The sequence below is a fragment of the Blennius ocellaris genome (assembly GCF_963422515.1).
Source record: "Blennius ocellaris genome assembly, contig: SCAFFOLD_135, whole genome shotgun sequence".
Taxonomy (NCBI): Eukaryota; Metazoa; Chordata; class Actinopteri; order Blenniiformes; family Blenniidae; genus Blennius; species Blennius ocellaris.
In genome coordinates, this window is record NW_027661935.1 from 76,483 (window position 1) to 95,242 (window position 18,760).

Here is an 18,760-nt window from a genome sequence, read left to right on the forward strand (position 1 = left end):
AATGACGTTTAATGAATCTTTAATAAACACGTCACTAAAGGTGTATAAATCCACACTGAAATATACACGATGTAATTACAATACACTATATTGACTACTGTATAGTACTTTACCTTGCTGATGTTTTATACACACACTTCTCTCTAGAAATACGTACTGATACACACATATAAGTCATATATCAACTTCAGTGTCTGAAAATGGTTAAAAAGACGTAAAAATTATTTGATTCTATTCCGTCTCCATTGAATAAAAGCAGGTTCCACCCCAGACAGGCGTCCAATCCATCAAATTACATCATTTTTCTGAGTGCAGGAGGAATCGAACATGTAAAATATATTGAAAATAAAAACCTCCACCAAAGTCTGTATGTATTCTGTAATTACCATCATACTGTATGACAATATTAATATTAAAATTAAATAACAATAACCTAAACTGGGATTTTCTTTTTGCACTTTTTGAGCTTTTGCTCCAGGTGCTCTGGGTAAAACTGTACTGGTGTTGTGTGTTTGATTGATGTTTTCACGATTCAGCAGCTTTAAAACAGATGTAGATTGTAATCAGTGATTATTGTACGGTGGCCCTGAAGTGCAAACCACAACAACAAATCACTGAACACAACAACAAATTGAAAAACACAACACAAATGAAAAAACACAACTGCAAATTCAAAAACACATTTGTTGTTGTGTTTTTTTCATTTGTGTTGTGTTTTTCAATTTTGTGTTGTGTTTTTTTCATTTGTGTTCTGTTTTTCAATTTGTTGTGTTTTTTCATTTGCTGTTGTGTTTTTTCATTTGTGTTGTGTTTTTGAATTTGCTGTTGTGTTTTTGAATTTGTTGTTGTTTGTCAATTTGCTGTTGTGTTTTTTCATTTGTGTTCTGTTTTTCAATTTGTTGTGTTTTTTTTCAATTTGTTGTTGTGTTTTTCCATTTGTGTTCTGTTTTTCAATTTGTTGTGTTTTTTTCATTTGTGTTGTGCTTTTCAATTTGTTGTTGTGTTTTTTCAATTTGTTGTTGTGTTTTTTCATTTGTGTTGTACTTTTCAATTTGTTTTTGTGTTTTTTCATTTGCTGTTGTGTTTTTTCATTTGTTGTTGTGTTTTTCAATTTGTTGTTGTGGTTTGCACTTCAGGGCCACCGCATTATTCAGAGCAAAGTGATGTTTATCCCGGGTAGCAGACTGAAGACCTGCTTCATGAGGATGTTCTGATGCCCCCCCCCCCCAATAAACACACAGATCCCACCAACTCGGCGCCGCACATCCTGGACAGCTTCGAGCGCCGTGAGGTGATGGCGTCCCACCGGGTGGAGCTGCCCTGCAAGGCCTCGGGTCACCCGGCGCCCAAGTACCGCTGGCTGAAGGACAACCGGCCGCTGGAGCCCGACACGCGCTTCCGGCAGAGCGTGACGGGGCTGCTGATCGAGCGGGCGCAGGCCAGCGACACCGGGACGTACGTGTGCGAGGTGTGGAACGGCTACGGCAACGCCGAGGTGGTCGGGAGGCTGCAGGTCAAAGGTGAGCGCCTCACCTTGGGAACATCCCACTGGAAAAAACATGCCCCGCTCAAAATGAGGGAAAAAAACTATTTTATTTCAAGGTGGCTTTCTGCCTTGTAATGAGACACAAATGTTCAAAGAAATGTGTAGCTTTTTACTCAAAAATAGACGTTTGCTTTAAAAACTTTCATCTCCATTTAATACATATTCAACTTATTATGAGTTGCATTGTCGTGGCACTTCTCTGGATTTGAGGCTCTTTTACTTGAAAAATAAGATTACAAGGAATAAATCAAGCATTTCACTGGAAATCCTTATATTTAGTCACAATATGAAAGCATTTAGAAGCGTCGTGTTTTAAGACAAGTCAGTTATGTCTAAAAGTCTGTGTATTTACCTCAAAAGTAGACATCTACTTTTTTTTGCCTTTCATGTTGAATTGTAATTCAAACTTGTACTTCATTTTATCATCCTACACTGCAAAAAGTAAAATCTAGGCCAGATATACTTTCTTAAATTAAGTGAAAAATTACTTGTTTTTGACTAATAAGTCATTTTTTGCTTAAAACAAAATTGTCCGCTGGGATTAATAAGACAGAAATTCTAAAAGAAATGTGTACCTTTTTACTCAAAAATATACGTTTGCTTTAAAAACTTTCATCTCCATTTAATACATATTCAACTTATTATGAGTTGCATTACAGTGGCACTTCTCTGGATTTGAGGCTCTTTTACTGGAAAAATAGGATTACAAGAAATAAATTAAGCGTTTTGAGGTTTAATTTATTTTCACATTTCACTGGAAATCCTTATATTTAGTCACAGTGTGAAAGCATTTAGAGTCAGTTGTGTCTAAAAGTCTGTGTATTTACCTCAAAAGTAGACACCTACTTTTTTTTGCCTTTCATGTTAAATTGCAATTCAAACTTGTACTTTTAAGTGAAATTAAGTGACAAATGACTTGTTTTTGACTAATATGTCATTTTTGCTTAAAACTAAATTGTCCGCTAGGACTATTATTCTAGTTTTAAGATGATTATTACTTTATTTTCATATTAGCTAGACTGGTCTTGGTGTTGAGTATTAAAACCTAGTTATAAGTACTGTTTGGCTTTAAAACATTTTTCTCATTTTAAGACGACTGACCAGCAATCAAAGGACCTGAACTGGCATTTCATAAGCTCAATCTTTTTATTTCAAGATTTGAAAATAATACTTGTTTTGAGTCCAAAAATGCTGTTTTCAAGATCACGCTGGGTCATATGGGGCTAGAATTATTTTCGAAAATTTTCTTGTTCTGTTGGCAGATAATTTTGCTTATTTTAAGTATTCATTTTCTTATTTTAGTATATTTTTTTTCTTATTTTTTTTCGGAGGAACTTTTTGAAGTGCAGCTGTTTTCTCACGAATGTGTTTTTCAAATTAAATGCATCCACTTGAATCAATTAAAGTGTATTTCTTAAAGCGAGATTATCTGCTTCACGAAATGTCAAATAAACCTTGTTTCTTGTAAAATACAACCGAACAAAACAAGATAATTTCGAGATTATTTGACTTGACAAGACATTTCAGATGCATCGTCTTCAAACAAGCTCCTCTGTCTTGCTGAAATATTCCTCGTTGAGGTAGATTCATGTGAAATAAAGAGGGAGTGAGGGATTTCGACGAAGAACGAGGCCGATCCACACGGTCAGAGTTTGAGTTTGACCGCCCCCTCCCCCCATCCCCCCCTCCTCCCCCCCCGCAGAGCCTCTGAAGGTGGCGGTGAGTCCGCGGAAGGTGAAGGGCAGCGTGGGCAGCCAGGTGTCGCTGTCCTGCGGCGTGACGGGCTCCGAGGAGTACCAGCTGTCCTGGTACCGCAACGGGGAGCTCATCTACCCCAGCAACAGCGTCCGCATGACCGGCCAGAACCGGGAGAACCTGGTGATGGCCGGCATGGCCAAGAGCGACGGCGGCGCGTACCAGTGCTTCGCCCGCCACGGCAAGATGTCGGCTCAGGACTTCGTCCAAGTAATACTGGAAGGTCAGAGCGGGTTGACTTCGGGTACAGTTGAAGTGCAAAAGTTGAATTTTGTGCATTCAAGTTTATATTTCTTAAAACTTCCCGCACACGTGTTCTTTTGTTGGTTTGTTTTTTTTTACAATATCCGTAGCCGAAATGGGTCTAGGCTGAATTCAAGGTTTATATTTTGCTTCTGCCCGTAAAACCCGTAAAGTTACTCAGCGACACAAGAGAGACAGATAATAAAACAAAATATAACAGAAGTCATGCAAAAGAGAAAAGCTAAACAAAATGTAAAAGAAGTCACATCAGATTTATTCAAATATACTTGAGTCTTGAAATGTAATGCAGCTGTACCTTAAAATATTGTTTGGACGGTCGCCCTTCAATCGGAAGGTCAGAGGTTTGATTCCCAATCTCCACCGTCCATCTGTTGAAGTGTCCTTGAGCAAGACACTGAACCCCCATACTGCTCCCAGTGGACGGTAGAGTGTCCTACACGTGGCAGCTGGCTTTATCGGTTCTATTCTATCCTATTCTACAACATAATGGCAGCTGCAGTGGTAATAATGTTAATACAGTATATTATGAATCATTGAATTTAGTTAATAACGGCTGTAATTATTTGCACTTTTGCACCAAAAATGGCTTGAATTATTTTAAGAGATGCATTTTTTCTAAAGTTATTCTCAACTTTTGTTGGGTAATCATTGAAAATACGATATAATTTCAACCCTATTTAAGCATATTTTAACACCTTTTTCCAAGTGTTTTTTTATTGCGCAATAGCGGGTTTTTTTTGTCGTTTATTAGTTTTTTTTTAAGATTTTGCATTTCACACTTTTCAATCGTGTCCTCCTCTCCCCCCCCCCCCCCCTCCCCCTCCAGACGGGACGCCGAAGATTCTGGCTTCGTTCAGCGAGAAGGTCTACAACATCAACGAGTTCGTGTCGCTGTCGTGCACGGTGAAGGGCACGCCGGAGCCGCGGGTCACGTGGACGCTGGACGACGAGGCCGTGGTGCGCGACAGCCGCCACCGCATCTCCTACTACACCAACGGCGAGGGCCACGTGGTCAGCCACCTCAACATCAGCCAGACGCAGGTCCCCGACGGAGGCGTGTACCGCTGCATCTGCAACAACTCGGCCGGGACAGTCTCCTACCAGGCGCGAATAAACGTAAGAGGTGCTTGTCAGATCAACTCTTCCAGCACACCATCACATATACACTCCAGCATGCCTTGAGTCGTTCTGCTCCGATCCCCATTCCAATCGGCTCCAAAGAGTGCCTGACGAGGTTCCGGTCCTCCCCGAAGCCTCTACGCCGGGACGCCATTGTGGTGTCTCACTGTTCTGGTCACTCCTGCGCTGGGCGAAGAGCCTTTGAGGATTCCTCTGTTGCGGAGAGCGGACGCTACGTTCTCCGTACGTCTGATTGCTTTAATTTGATTGTGTTCACTCTTGCGTGCCGCGGGGCTAAATCCGGCGTCTGCCGGATGCCGGATGCTGGATGCAGCCAGGCGATGCAGATAAATCTCTGCAGGTGCCATTGTAGGGGGAAGCGTAATGACCGTTTCTCACATCGTTGGCTCCCTAATCGTGCTAAAGACGGTAGCAACCTCGGATATGCTTGTGCTCAAAGTACGCTGCGGCGCGCAGTTAAACTGTCTTCCGCGGTGCTTTAAAGAGAAACCCGGCAGTCCATTTGCCTGACGGTCCGTGAGCTGTGGGAGGCTCGTGGTTCCTCTGTTGGCTCTTTTTAGGTGCGCTTAACGTGAGTAATGGCTGCCATCTTCTCTTGACTGAACAGCGGAGGCAAACGATGATGTTCTGGCGAGGCAGTGGCAAAAGACTTCTTGGTTCTGACAAGTCCCATTTTTTAAATGAGAGGTGGAATACATTGACCGTCGTGTATTTCTGACGCCGCCCTGTGGCGACTCAAGCAGAAGACGTTCGGGTTTCGTTCGGTCCATCTGAATGAGATTTCTCCCAAGTCAACTTTCGTGAGATTCTTACACTCATCAGTTTAATCAGATTTTGTGTTGTTGTAGAGTCATTAAGGAACTCGCCGGATATCGCCGACGGGAAGTCTAGAAAGTGGTTTTGGACAGTCAGAGCGATACAACCTATTTTCGATTAACGACACATTGTCGTGTTTGGTTCGGGACCCGGTTGGGTTTTTCTCGAAGTTGGCTGTTTTATTTGCCGAGAGCATTCGCTAAAGTCGTGTTTCAAGGTTTCTTGTGTTCTCTCGACTTCCCACGTGTTCCATTACTTCAAAGTCGAGACGGGACGGGAAGGAAACTCCCTCAGGCATTCTGAAACACAACCCCCCCCCCAAAAACAAGAATAAAAAATCTTGCCAGTATTTTTCTTTTCTTGCTCTCAGAACGAATCAAGGCATGTAAAACCTTGCGGTGTCGTAAAAAACACGCACAGCACAGCTTTCTTTTCCACCACCACCCCTGCCTCAAAATCATTTTAAGAGAGTTGTCTCTCCAATGTGTCCTTCAAGGGCCTGCCAGCATCAGACCAATGAAGAACCTCACTGCCATCGCTGGGCGCGACATGTACATCCACTGCCGCGTCATCGGCTACCCGTACTACTCCATCAAGTGGTACAAGGACTCCAACCTGCTGCCCTACAACCACCGGCAGCGGGCCTTCGAGAACAACGGCACCCTGAAGCTGTTCGACGTGCAGAAGGACGTGGACGAGGGCGAGTACACCTGCAACGTGCTGGTGCAGCCGCAGCTCTCCACCCACCAGAGCGTCTACGTCACTGTGAAAGGTACCGGGCTTCCTTCTGCTGTAGGGGGGGGGAGAACGACGGGAGGGGAAACGCCGCGCTGGCGTGATGAGGAAATAACGAGCAGGATGGAGTTTAGGTGGTTCGGAACCTCCTAAGAACCAGAAGAGACATAATAGTGTTGAATTTTTTCAAGCTGTGGTTCAGACAAAGTGACTTTCAGCCGTTTTAGTGATTTTTCTTGATTGTTTCCGTAGAAACTTCTCAATCACATCAGCATATTTTGCTCATATCTTGATAAATCCCAGTGTTTTACTTTAAATCGAGTTATATTCCTTCTCTACTCCTTCTTCTTTCTCTTCTTCTTCTTCTTCTTCTTCTTCTTCTTCTTCTTAGTGATAGTCGGAATGATAATAATAGTTTATTTCTAATTTCCTAATGGTACAAGTACCTACAAATATGAAACAACACAAACTTCTTCTTCTTCTTCTTCTTCTTCCTCTTCTTCTTCTTCTTCTTCTTCTTCTTCTTCTTCTTCTTCTTAGTAGTAGACGTAGTCGTAATAATAATAATAGTTTATTTCTAATGCACTTTTCATTTAAAAATCTCAAAGTGCTCCAAGCGCCTACAAATATGAAGCGACACAAACGTCCCAAAAATTTTAAACATTTTTAAAAACAAGTCCTCAAAGGGAGTTCAAAGCCTCTTTAAAGAGCTGACTGGGTCGAGAGTCGATTTTAGCGACTCCACTAACGTCCCAGGATGAGTTTTGTTGGACAGAACTATCACCTGAACGTGTCGCGTCGTTGATCACTGGCTAATTGAGTCTATCGATGAATCTATTTTAAGTAGCGTTAACAAACACAGATCAAAGCGACGGGGCTTAATCAAGTCTCAGTCGGTCGGTCTAATGTTAGCCGTTAGCATTCGTGGCGTGGGACTTTCCGCGTGCGGTCACAGACAACCCCATCACGATTTGTAGCGTCGGTGCAAGCGGCTTAAGCTACTTATTAGAGGTGTGCGTTCACGCGGCGTGGCGCCGCGCTGTTTTGCCGAGTCGGCCGGTGGAATGCGCCGTCATTAATCTCTCAGCCGCTGAATATCAAAGAGGGGAATCTCTCTTTATCGCCGCGCGACGCTGACCCCCGCGCTCTTGACGCCGGCTCGTCACGCTGGAAAGATGAATTGAAGCGTCCCGCCAGAATCCCTAAAAACCCCATTGTCGGGAGATATGTACAGGAATATTTGCGTATCTCTAAATAAAAACAAAAAAATAGATAATAAAAAAACAAAGCACCTTCTCCGTCATTCGCTTTATCTGCAGCTCATCTGAATACGAAGCGGCGTTAACCTCAGATGGCCCTCCGTCTTCAATGACGCTGCATAATTTGAAATGTCGGATGTTGCGAGTACACCTCCTCCTCCTCTTCCTCCATCACCTCCTCTCTCTCTCTCTCTCTCTCTCTCTCGACGTGCTAACGAGTGTGCGAGGGGGGGGGGGGGGATCACACAAAGCTACGCCGCTACTCCGCTTCGGCTAATTTGCCTCTCGGCTGCTTAGCATTCCGCCGCTGCCAAGAGGGAATCCCCAGGAGCCCATTATGCCTATTTTGTTGTGAATTAAATAAGCGCTGAAGTGCCGCTTATTCCAATGTTGTTTTAAATCATTAATTTCCCGAAGCATCTGGTTCTCACGGTGGCTACAGTGTCCCCCCGGAGAGCGAGAGAGACGACGCTACGCGCTCGTCGTTTGATCGGGGGGGAGATCCCGCCGCCGCCGTGACAACGCCGCCACCGTGCGCGGCGGCAACAGCGGCGGCTAATGAGGCTCGGCGGGAGCGTTTTACCGAGCGGCTCAGTCGTCACATATGTAAACCTTCAGTTTACTGAAGGGGAAGATAAATCATGCAGTTCAGAGGAAGAGTTACAAAAAAAAAAAAGAAAAGAAAATTTTTTACATATTTTTACATTTACACAACATTTTCAAGTGGGAAAAACAAAAAAAAGCAACTTTCATTTTGGGCGTCCTATAATGTACTGTACTGTTTCGTAAATCGTCGCATATGTAAACCTTCAATTTACTGAAGGGGAAGATAAATCATGCAGTTCAGAAGAAGAATTCCCCCCCAAAAAACGCAACTTTTTTTTAACATATTTTTACACATTTTCAAGTGAAAAAACCCCCCCAAAAAACTAACTTTCATTTTGGGCGTCCTATAATGTACTGTACTGTTTCGTAAATCGTCACATATGTAAACCTTCAGTTTACTGAAGGGGAAGACAAATCATGCAGTTCAGAGGAAGAATTACAAAAAGAAAAATATATTTTTTTTTACATATTTTTACACATTTTCAAGTGAAAAAAAAACAAACTTTCATTTTGGGCGTCCTGCAATGTACTGTACTGTTTCGTAAATCGTCACATATGTAAACCTTCAATTTACTGAAGGGGAAGACAAATCATGCAGTTCAGAAGAAGAATTACAAAAAAAAAAACTAAACTTGTTTTTTACATATTTTTACACATTTTCAAGTGGGAAAAAAAACCTTTAATTTTGGGCATCCTGTACTGTTTCGTAAATCGATCTTCATTGAAGAATTGATTGAATTCACAGAAAATAGCAGGATGGTGGTAATTTGAACTACATTTGAACCAAATATGAACTGAAGTGACTCGATCTGCGGGTTTATTTCACGCTGGAAAACGTGAAACACAGGCAATATTGTTTAAAAGTCAATATAGCAGACTCTCTATTTCCCATAACTCAAACGATAATAACTGCTTTCCAAGTTTTTCTTTTTCCATTTCGATTTACTACGATGTGCTACGCTAACGCTAACATATCCCGCCGTGTCCCCCCCTGCAGTCCCGCCCACCATCCACCCGTTCGAGTTCCCCCGCTTCTCCATCGGCCAGCGCGTCTTCATCCCCTGCGTGGTCATGTCCGGCGACCAGCCCGTCTTCATCACGTGGCAGAAGGACGGCCGGCCCATCCCGGCCAGCCTCGGCGTCACCATCGACAACATCGACTTCACCAGCTCGCTGCGCATCTCCAACCTCACGCTCATGCACAACGGCAACTACACCTGCATCGCCCGCAACCAGGCGGCGGCGGTGGAGCACCAGAGCCAGCTCATCGTCAGAGGTGGGGGGGGGGGGGGGGGGCGACGGACGGACGACTCGTCCGTGATGAGATTTTTTAGAGAAATTAATGTACTTTGATATATTGTTACGTCTAATTGATATTTTGTATATTTTTTATATATCTAGTATATTTCCATATATATTTAGTATAGTGTCATTTCGCTTTGTTCACCATTCTCTTGAATAGGTGCATGTAAATAGATTTTTGGGTCTTATTTTTGATGAAAAACTACCTTAAAATTTGCATTAAAAAATATTAAAATCACTCAACTTATTATAAATTCCCTCATCCTTCCATGGTCATGGTGTGGAAATATGGGGGAAATAATTATAAAACAAACATCGACCCTATTTTTTACTTTTCAGAAGAATTAAACTCATGAATAAAGCAGATTATTATTATTTCGCGCCAAGAAATCCTCTGTTTACCAAATCAAAGATGCTAAAAATACACGATATTGTACACTAGAATTGTTTTTTTTTGTCAAATAATTCTTAAAATACTCAAAAATACTCATTTCGCTTTGTTCACCATTCTCTTGAACAAGCGCATGTAAATAGATTCTTGGGAATTACTTTTGATGAAAAACGAACTTAAAAATTAGCATTAAAAAATATTAAAATCAGACCAAAAATTCCCTCAATTTATTATAAACTCCCTCATTCTTCCATGTCTGAGTCATGGTGTGGAAATATGGGGAAATAATTATAAAACAAACATCGATCCTATTTTTCACTTTTCAGCAGAATTAAACTCATGAATAAAGCAGATTATTATTATTTCGCTCCAACAAATCCTGTTTGCCAAATCAAAGATGCTTAGAAAATACACAATATTGTACATTACAATAGTTTTTTTTTGCCAAATTATACTTAAAATACTCAAAAAATCCACCGTGGACGATTATATTTTATATATTTTTTGCGGATTTTTCGCGCCGGTGCCGCGGTCGGAAACCGCGCCCCGTGATCCTCCCCGCGAAACGACAGAACGCTAATCGGAACGTTTCTGCCCTCGCAGTTCCTCCCAAGTTCGTGGTGCAGCCGAAAGACCAGGACGGCATCTACGGAAAGGCGGTGATACTCAACTGCTCGGCTCAAGGCTATCCAGTTCCCACCATCCAGTGGGAATACTCCAAAGGTAAACACGCTCGCCAGAGAAACTTCAACATGTCTGCAAAGTGTTTTCCCTTCTTCTTGTTTGACGATCATGTTCAATTGAACGATCGAGCTTCTTTTTTTTTCCCTCTTTGGTCCTACAGCTTATTATCCACGGTGGATAATCTCTTTTGCGAGCAGCAGCACAAGACAATGTCCACAGCCTTGAGGTTGAATATGTAAAAAAATACAAAAAAATAAAAAAACACCCACCACAAGTCTAAACGTGCTCAGTGAGAAGAGAGGAAGCAGCAGTTCTCTCTCTCTCTCGTTCACACTGCGGGGAAATGCAACCCCATTCTTATTCGTCTTTTATTCACAAGTGACTTGTAGCTGACCTGTTTCTTGATTTATTTTCCCACAAAACCCATTATTATTATCATTATTATTATTATTATTATTATTATTATTATTATTATTGTCATTATTATTATTATCATTATCATTATTATTATTATTATTATTATCATTATTATTATTATTATTATTATTATCATTATTATTGTCATTATTTTTTTATTATTATTGTTTTATTATTTTATTGTAATTATTATTAACATTATCATTATTATTTTTATTATCATTATTATTATTATTTGTATTATTATTATTATTGTTGTATTATTTTATTATAATTATTATTAACATTATCATTATTATTATTATTTGTATTATTATTATTATTATCATTATTATTATCATTATTATTTTTTTTTTTAATTATTATTGTTTTATTATTTTATTATAATTATTATTAACATTATTATTATTATTATTATTATTATTATTATTATTATTATTATTTATTGAGGTGTGTGGGTTTTACCTTGTTTGGGCTGGAAACTGAGAGAATTGATTTGGCTGACATGGCGGTTTTCTGCGTTCAGGTGTTTCATGAAACGCTCGTGAAGCCGACATGTTGATGCACTTTTATTTGTTTTCAATTTATCTTTTAGTTTCATCTCTTTTTTTTGTTGATGTTTCTATATTTCTGTTTTTTTTTCTAATAATTTAGCAAGCTGGAGGCGAAGGCCCTGTTTACACGTGAAAACAGAAACATTTCGCGGTGGGCTTTTTTGGGGTCCATTTCCATGACAACGGTGCTCAGAGCCACTGAAAAAAACTACTTTTTTTTAGAAAACCTGCTCTCAAGGTGGAATCAGTCAATTCAGTCTTCATACAAAGCAATACAACATATATGAAATATAAATATATATATATGAAAGTCGGTCGGGATGAAGTGAGGAAACATCAGAACCAGAGTAAAACTATTAGAATTATTAAAAAAATGAAAAATAAATAAACACAAGACATTTAGAAACAGAAGTAAAATACTGAGGTCTTAAAAGAAATTAAAATAATTAGGCGTGGTGTTAAATTTTAAATGACGCAATAGAAAATATTATATGAAATTAAACAAAGAAACAAAGAACTGAATATAAATAAATACAAATAAATAGAAATAAATAAATCATTGAAAACAAATAAATACAAATAAATAAATAATTGAAAATAAATACAAACAAATAAATACATATAAATAAATAAATAAATCATTGAATATAAATACATATAAATAAATAAATAACTGAAAATAAATACATTATAAATAAATAAAAACATAAATGAAAATAAATACATTATAATTAAATAAATAAATAATTGAACATAAATAAATAAATAAGTTTAGAAACTTGAGAATGTCAGAAAACCACCAAGAAAATATTGAGAATTTCAAAGAGCTCGTCGGTCGTGGACGTCGGCGTCCTCCTCCCGGTTCCTCGCACTGACGTAGCGTTCTGCTCCTCCGAACAGGCGCCGGGGTCCCGCAGTTCAAGTCCATCGCCCTCAACTCAGGCTTCCGGGTCGAGGTGCTGGTGAACGGATCCCTGCTCATCAAACACGTGCTGGAGGAGGACAGCGGCTTCTACCTGTGCCGAGTCAGCAACGACGTCGGCGCCGACGTCAGCAAGTCCATGTACCTCAACGTCAAAAGTGAGTCGCCGCCGAGAAACCGAGGAGCTCTACGTTCTCTCTTGTTGTTGTTGTTGTTGTTGTTGTTGTTGTTGGCATTTGAGTTGAACCGGTGATCTGAATCACGGAGGTCTGGCCCGGGCGCCGCCCGAGGTCAGCGGGCCGCTCGATGCCGCCGCGGTTCAGGCTCGCCACTTTCTGCCCCAGTGAATCCCACGAAAGCGGCGCGGGCAGCCATCGCTTGGAGAGAGCGCAGCATTTATCTGGTCGTGTGCCCAAGGACTTAGCTCCCCTCCATTAAGCCCTGAATTCTGCATGTAGGCAGGAGCTGCCATGTGGAAAAGAGGGCGGAGGAGGAGGAGGAGGAAGAGGGGGGGGGGGGGGGGGGGGGTTATCTGTTTCCGTGCGCCTCACACGAAGCACCACTGAAACGTTGAAGTCCTACTTCATCTTTATACCATAACAATAATGACTGGCTGTTTGTAGATAGAAAAGCCGTTTTATTTATTTATCTATTTATTTATTTATTTTTATTTATTTATTTTCGGCGTTGCATCATGGAATAGTCATATTTCCTTCAGATACGCCGAAAACATTTGCACATCTGTTTGAATTTTTTACTCGTCGGAGTGTCTTATGGGGTTTTATCGACGCAACGTAGAAGAAAAAGAAGAAGAAGGAAGAAAAAAAAAAAAGCCTCCAAATGTTTCAGTGGTTATGATATTGACGCTGCACTTCCCCACACTGCCCCCTTCAGTCTGCCGGAGGAATTAATAAACCATGAGCGTAATACATGATTTAATCGGTCCTTCGAACAGAGAGGTGCTGAAAGCTGCAACACAGTTTTAAGAGCTTGTTCTCTCTTTTGGGGGGTGAAAGGGGGGGGGGCTACAAAATAAATGTACGTCGGAATCTTCGGCTGGAGACGGACGGTTCCACGGTCTATTGTGGCCTCGTTCTGATCAGTCGGTGCAAGATGATGAAGCTCAATACCCCCGTGGCTCTTATCGAGTCTGAAACCCCCCCCCCCCCCCCCCCCACCACCACCACCACCACCACATGCCCCCCCCCCCCACCAACTCCTTAGTTTTTTCAAAACGCTGTTGTTTAAATACAAAACTATTTTGAACCGATGCGCTTTCACTTGACACTTTTGGCAAATTTTGTTTTCACAAAAACCAAACAATCTCAACATAAATCCAATTTTAATGAAACCTGACGCTTTTTTTATTTTTTTTTTATTTACGTCGACACTCCCGTGAACATAGTTGTTAGTTCATGTAGCGAAATCTGTTGACAAACAAAACAAAATAAAGAATTAGAAAAGTCGAACTCAATGAATGTTTGACCGTGAGGTTATCTAATAGACGACCGTCGAACGGGAGGCGTGTAGTTTGACACCAGCCTCCTCACGATGTTTAAACTGTTTAATAAAACCACCGCAATGCCGCGTTTTGCAGGCTGGAAACGGATTAAAACCACGAGGAGAAGCTCTGGCGGTGAAGACGAGCTGCGGCGTCGTTTGCTTTAGCCTTCGTCAGATGCAGAAGAAGTGGATTCACTCGTTTTTTGGTTTTGTTTTTTTTTTGTTTTTAATTGACGACGTGGATCAAACAAACCCGGAGAAACGTGGAAACGCAGAGATCTGAGGTTTCACACAGGCCGTTTATTGATCTTTTGTCTTTTTATGTCTTTTGCGCGTGTGTGTGTGTGTGTGTGTGTGTGTGTGTGTGTGTGTGTGTGTGTGTGTGTGTGTGTGTGTGTGTGTGTGTGTGCGTGTGCGTGTGTGTGTGTGCTTATTAACCCTGGAGGCTTCTTCCTACTTTACAGGTACAATGTAGTTCACTGTGACGTTCTGTACACTCGGTACTGTTTTGTTTAGTTTTTTAGTTTTTTCGTTGTTGTTGTTGTTTTTTCCTTCCCCCATGTTGTTTATTCAGGCCAGACTTCGCCACTTGGACCAGCGGCGGCGACTTTAAGAGGCTTTAGGAGCCGATTTAGCGAGGCTCACAAGCCTGACGCACGCCGCAGCGTCACGTGACGCAGCGGCGTTGATCTGCGCCGCCGGTTTATTGGCTGAGCGAGTGACGCGACCTGGTGCGTCGGTAAACAGTCGATCGTTTGCACGCGCTGCGGGAAGCGGGTCAGACGCGCAGCGCGGGGGGAGCTAGCGCGAGGCGGCGGTGCAGCCGCTGCTAAAACAATAATAATAATAATAATAATAATAATAATGATCCATTCAGCTGGTGAAACGCTTTGGTTATTGTTTCCACCGTCACCAGCGTCGTATTACATCATCCAGTGCACTCGTTTACCCCCCACCCCCACCCTCCTCCACCCCCCCCACCCCTACAACCTCCACAAACGGATGCAGCGCAGTCGATTCATTAGCGACTCACAGCGGATGCTATCAGAGTCAGTCAACAGCCACTCAATGTTTATCAGGGCCAATTAAGACCAATCAGGCCGGTTAGACATCATAATGTCTGCAGACGCCGCGGCGAGGCCGCGCCGCGTAATGAGGCTCCGCGCCGTAGCGCCGCGCTAAACGCCCCTGCGGTTCGCCTGAGCGCTCTCCTCGGCATGCTTCTGACCGTAAGGATCTAACCCCCCCCCCACCCCCCCCCACCACCTCCTCCTCCTCCCCCACCACAACTCCTCTTATAGCCGTCTCCGCTCCGTCCACCTCCACCCAGTCCGCGGGCGCGTGTTTAGCATCCGGCTCCGCGTCCGAGCCAATTGTGCAGCTAAGGGAATTATTTCAGTACATTGCAGGCGGCCACTGAACCAGTCATCACCTCCACCCCTCCCCCTTACCCCGCCTCCTCACATGCCCACTCACAGCACACACACCCCCCCCCCGGGGCAAGAGTCTCCTCCCCGTCTCCTCTAATCTGGCGCCCCCCGGTGGCCCGCCGGGCAACGCGCGGAAAAACGGCGGCTGCTGTTCCCTGGTTACGTTTTGTGAGGTTTAGGTTTCGTTTTCTATCGCCGAAGACGTTCAGTATTTCGACGCCGACCGGGTTCGCATGAGATTGTGGCGCCCGTCAGTCGCAGGTCTCCTCATCGTGGTCAAAAGGCAATGAGGCCGGTGGCAAATTACCAAGCGCAGCGCATTGAATTTCGGCAGACTGACGAACGGAATTAGCGAAACCACATCTGGTCGAGTTCTAGCAATAGCAACTTCACACTGTTCCCTATTTATTTATTATTTATATATATGCGAGTGTGTATGTGTATATAATATCTGATACTTGCGATATTGCACTTCTGGTTAGATGCGAAACTGCATTTCGTTACATTTGTAATGACAATAAAGTTGAATCTAATCTAACCTCTAACCTGCTCAGTAGAAGAACGTTGACGTTTCCCTCCAGGGTGTCGTGACTCTGGTACTTTTATTTTGACAGTCACCATAATAACAATCTGACTTGGTCGTCTGTCCACTAGAATGTCTGTGTTCTCCTGTTGTTTATGTATATAGTGTCGTTTTGTGTGTGTACTTGTGTGGTTTTATTTTATTTTCTTAAAAAACAGCACCTACTAGTGGCCCTTCATGGAAATTACATAGTTTTTCAGCGTTTCGTAATAAACCCGAAACAAAAATGCACAAACGATGCGTCAGTGTGACTAATCAGCACATCGAGGAACCAGGTTCCGCCTGGGAGGTTCTTGTTTCTTTAACAAACTAGAGCTACACTCGGTAGAGCGCACAGTTTCCATGGCAACAGACGCTGATCTCCTTTGCTCTCGCCTCTCTCGTCCGCGTTGTGTGGGACTTCTTCTCGCAGTTTTTTGGGGGATTCGTTCGGAAACGGTTCGTCGTTAACGTCACGAGATCTAATCGATTGGTCGTCGGATGATGACGAATCATCCCTGAAGATTTCATGCAATTTTAGGAGAGCCGTTTTTTGCGAAAAGTTGGTAAAATTCATACATACAAGCCAATAAATTAAAAACAACAAAAACGTAACCTTTCGTTGGCGGCGGTAATAAATCCAGGATCACGACGCCGACGTGATCTAGATTCCTCACTCCTCTGCGTTCGACCCCCCGGCCTTTGATCGCACATGAACGGCGCCACGCTGCCGTCTAATCATGTGTTGTTGTTGTTGTTATTGTTGTTATTTATCAATATTCACCTGACTCCCACCGTTCGGCTAATTCTAACCGTTTCTCATCTTGGTTTTGTCTTTTATTCCTGCATTGCGACATTCGCGGTGCGATTGCGTAATCGTCGTCGTCGTCGTCGTCTTCATCATCATCATCATCATCAACTTCTTCCTGATCCTGTAGAAATCGATGGCAGGTTCTATTCCTGGGTAGTAGAAATGGCCCTATTTCTAAGAGCAGAGGCTCGAGAGAGAGAGAGAGAGAGAGAGAGAGAGAGAGAAAGAGAGGGAGAGGAGGGAGGAGGGAGGAGGAGAGACTGTCCGACGGTGGTTGGCATGGTAACCTGGCCAGGTGAAAGGGAGCCTGGGAGAAAGCGAGGGAGGGAGGGAGGGAGGGAAGGGGGAGCTTTTGTCTCAGGGGAGTAGCCAATCAGCAGCCAGCCTATCCCCCACAATCCCCTGCAGGCTTGAGCGTATCATCACTGCCCTCTGGGTTGCTGTGGAGGAACCGGGCTCTCCTCACCTCCACATGAAACACTCTCGCTTTTTCTCCCCCCCCCCCCCCCTCTTCCCCTCCTTTCTTTCCCTGCGTCCGTGCAGAGACGCCTATTTAAAACCGTCTGTTTACACTTTAAAACAAGGACGATGGCGTCTCCTGCAGAGTCGCAGATTTATATTCAGGTTAAAAACAAGGAAGAGGGGGAAAAAAAATTCTGGTTTGATTCCGTCGCCGTTAAAAAGAGATTTTGATTTTGTGGGGTTTTTTTTGTTTTGTTTTGTTTTGTTTTTTTTCTGGCTTCACTCGCTCCCTCGTGCCATAATTCTGCCGGATATTAAAGGAATACATCAACGCAACGATTACAGGGCTGGCACACACACACACACACACACACACACACACACACACACACACACACACACACACACACACACACACCCTCATCAGTATCACTTTCCCAGTGTGTTTCTGCTCGGTTGCACAGCAGCTGCAGTTTTTATCCAGTCAACATCACCGGATTTGACTCGTTGTTGTTCGGTAAAGTGAGATGAAGCTTAAATCAGTGGAGCAAAAAAAAAAAAAAAGCATAAAGTTAAAACTGAAAAGAGACATGGAGAATATTATCATGCTATTTTTCCAAAATGGTTGAAATCCCCGGGCTAAAAACTGATGAAACTGCTAAAACGGCTCAAAAATAACAGGGAAAACGGCTAAAATTGTAAAACAGGTTGAAAACAGGTAAAAATTTCTCCGCAGGCTAAAACAGCAGCTTTAAAAATTGCTAAAATACTTCAAATGGCTCAAGAGACGAGTATGAAATGAGACGTCGAGGCCTGAGGGGAATACATACATAATCATATACATACATTAATACAGCACAATGTTTATGCAGTGGATTTGTGTTTTACAACTTCTTGTCGCTCAATTAGACAATGAAATGAATGAATTTAATGATGATTCAACTTCTGGGATTTTTACATATGAAACAAATATTTGACTTCTTAACACAGATTGTGCCGTCAACTGATTTAAACACTTAAAACACTGAGATATTTCCGTTAAAGGCACAGAAATCAAGGGAGAAATTACCGACAAACTGACTGACGTGTGCTGCAGAGTTGTTTGACAAAACATTATTAACTTTAGCGTTTGTGTTTATCTCCCCTGATATTATGCAGCTCACGTATTTTAAGGCTTTAAAAAAAAAAAAGACAAATCAAATAAAGACGTTTGAACTGCATCTTGTGAATTTATCGACAGGCTAATGGATCGTTGGGATGAATTGTGCTTTTTCACACGCGCAGTAGAAACATTGAAAATCAACTTTTTGTGTTTCCGACTGTATTCAAAGCTTAAAAAAAACGGAAGTTATTTCCTTTATTTTTCCTCGATATCTCCTCTGATCTGGTCGACACCAGATTTAACACCTGCGTTTGTTTTGGGTTTTTTTTAAAGTCTTTATTTTCATTTTTCCGTTTTTCTTCTTGACAGTAAACACAAAGAAAGAACAAGACAGCAACACTAACACAATAAAATAAAATTAATAATAATAATTAAAAAAAATTATAAAAAATTAAAATAAAAAATACAAATAAAAGTAAAAAAAAAACAAAACAAATTG

At 42.2% G+C, this 18,760-nt stretch overlaps 1 protein-coding gene across 1 annotated transcript in view; it reads left to right on the forward strand.

The window, feature by feature from the left end:
- Positions 1 to 18,760, forward strand: part of LOC308148568 (cell adhesion molecule DSCAM-like) — a gene marked incomplete at both ends in the record, with an annotated part of 93,517 nt that overhangs the window by 71,998 nt on the left and 2,759 nt on the right. Inside the window, 7 exons of the mRNA XM_080522043.1 lie at positions 1,242 to 1,520; positions 3,249 to 3,524; positions 4,392 to 4,688; positions 6,018 to 6,293; positions 9,119 to 9,397; positions 10,418 to 10,537; positions 12,370 to 12,549. Coding sequence (XP_080378169.1) covers positions 1,242 to 1,520; positions 3,249 to 3,524; positions 4,392 to 4,688; positions 6,018 to 6,293; positions 9,119 to 9,397; positions 10,418 to 10,537; positions 12,370 to 12,549 — 1,707 coding nt within the window. The remainder of the gene's footprint in view (positions 1 to 1,241; positions 1,521 to 3,248; positions 3,525 to 4,391; positions 4,689 to 6,017; positions 6,294 to 9,118; positions 9,398 to 10,417; positions 10,538 to 12,369; positions 12,550 to 18,760) is intronic.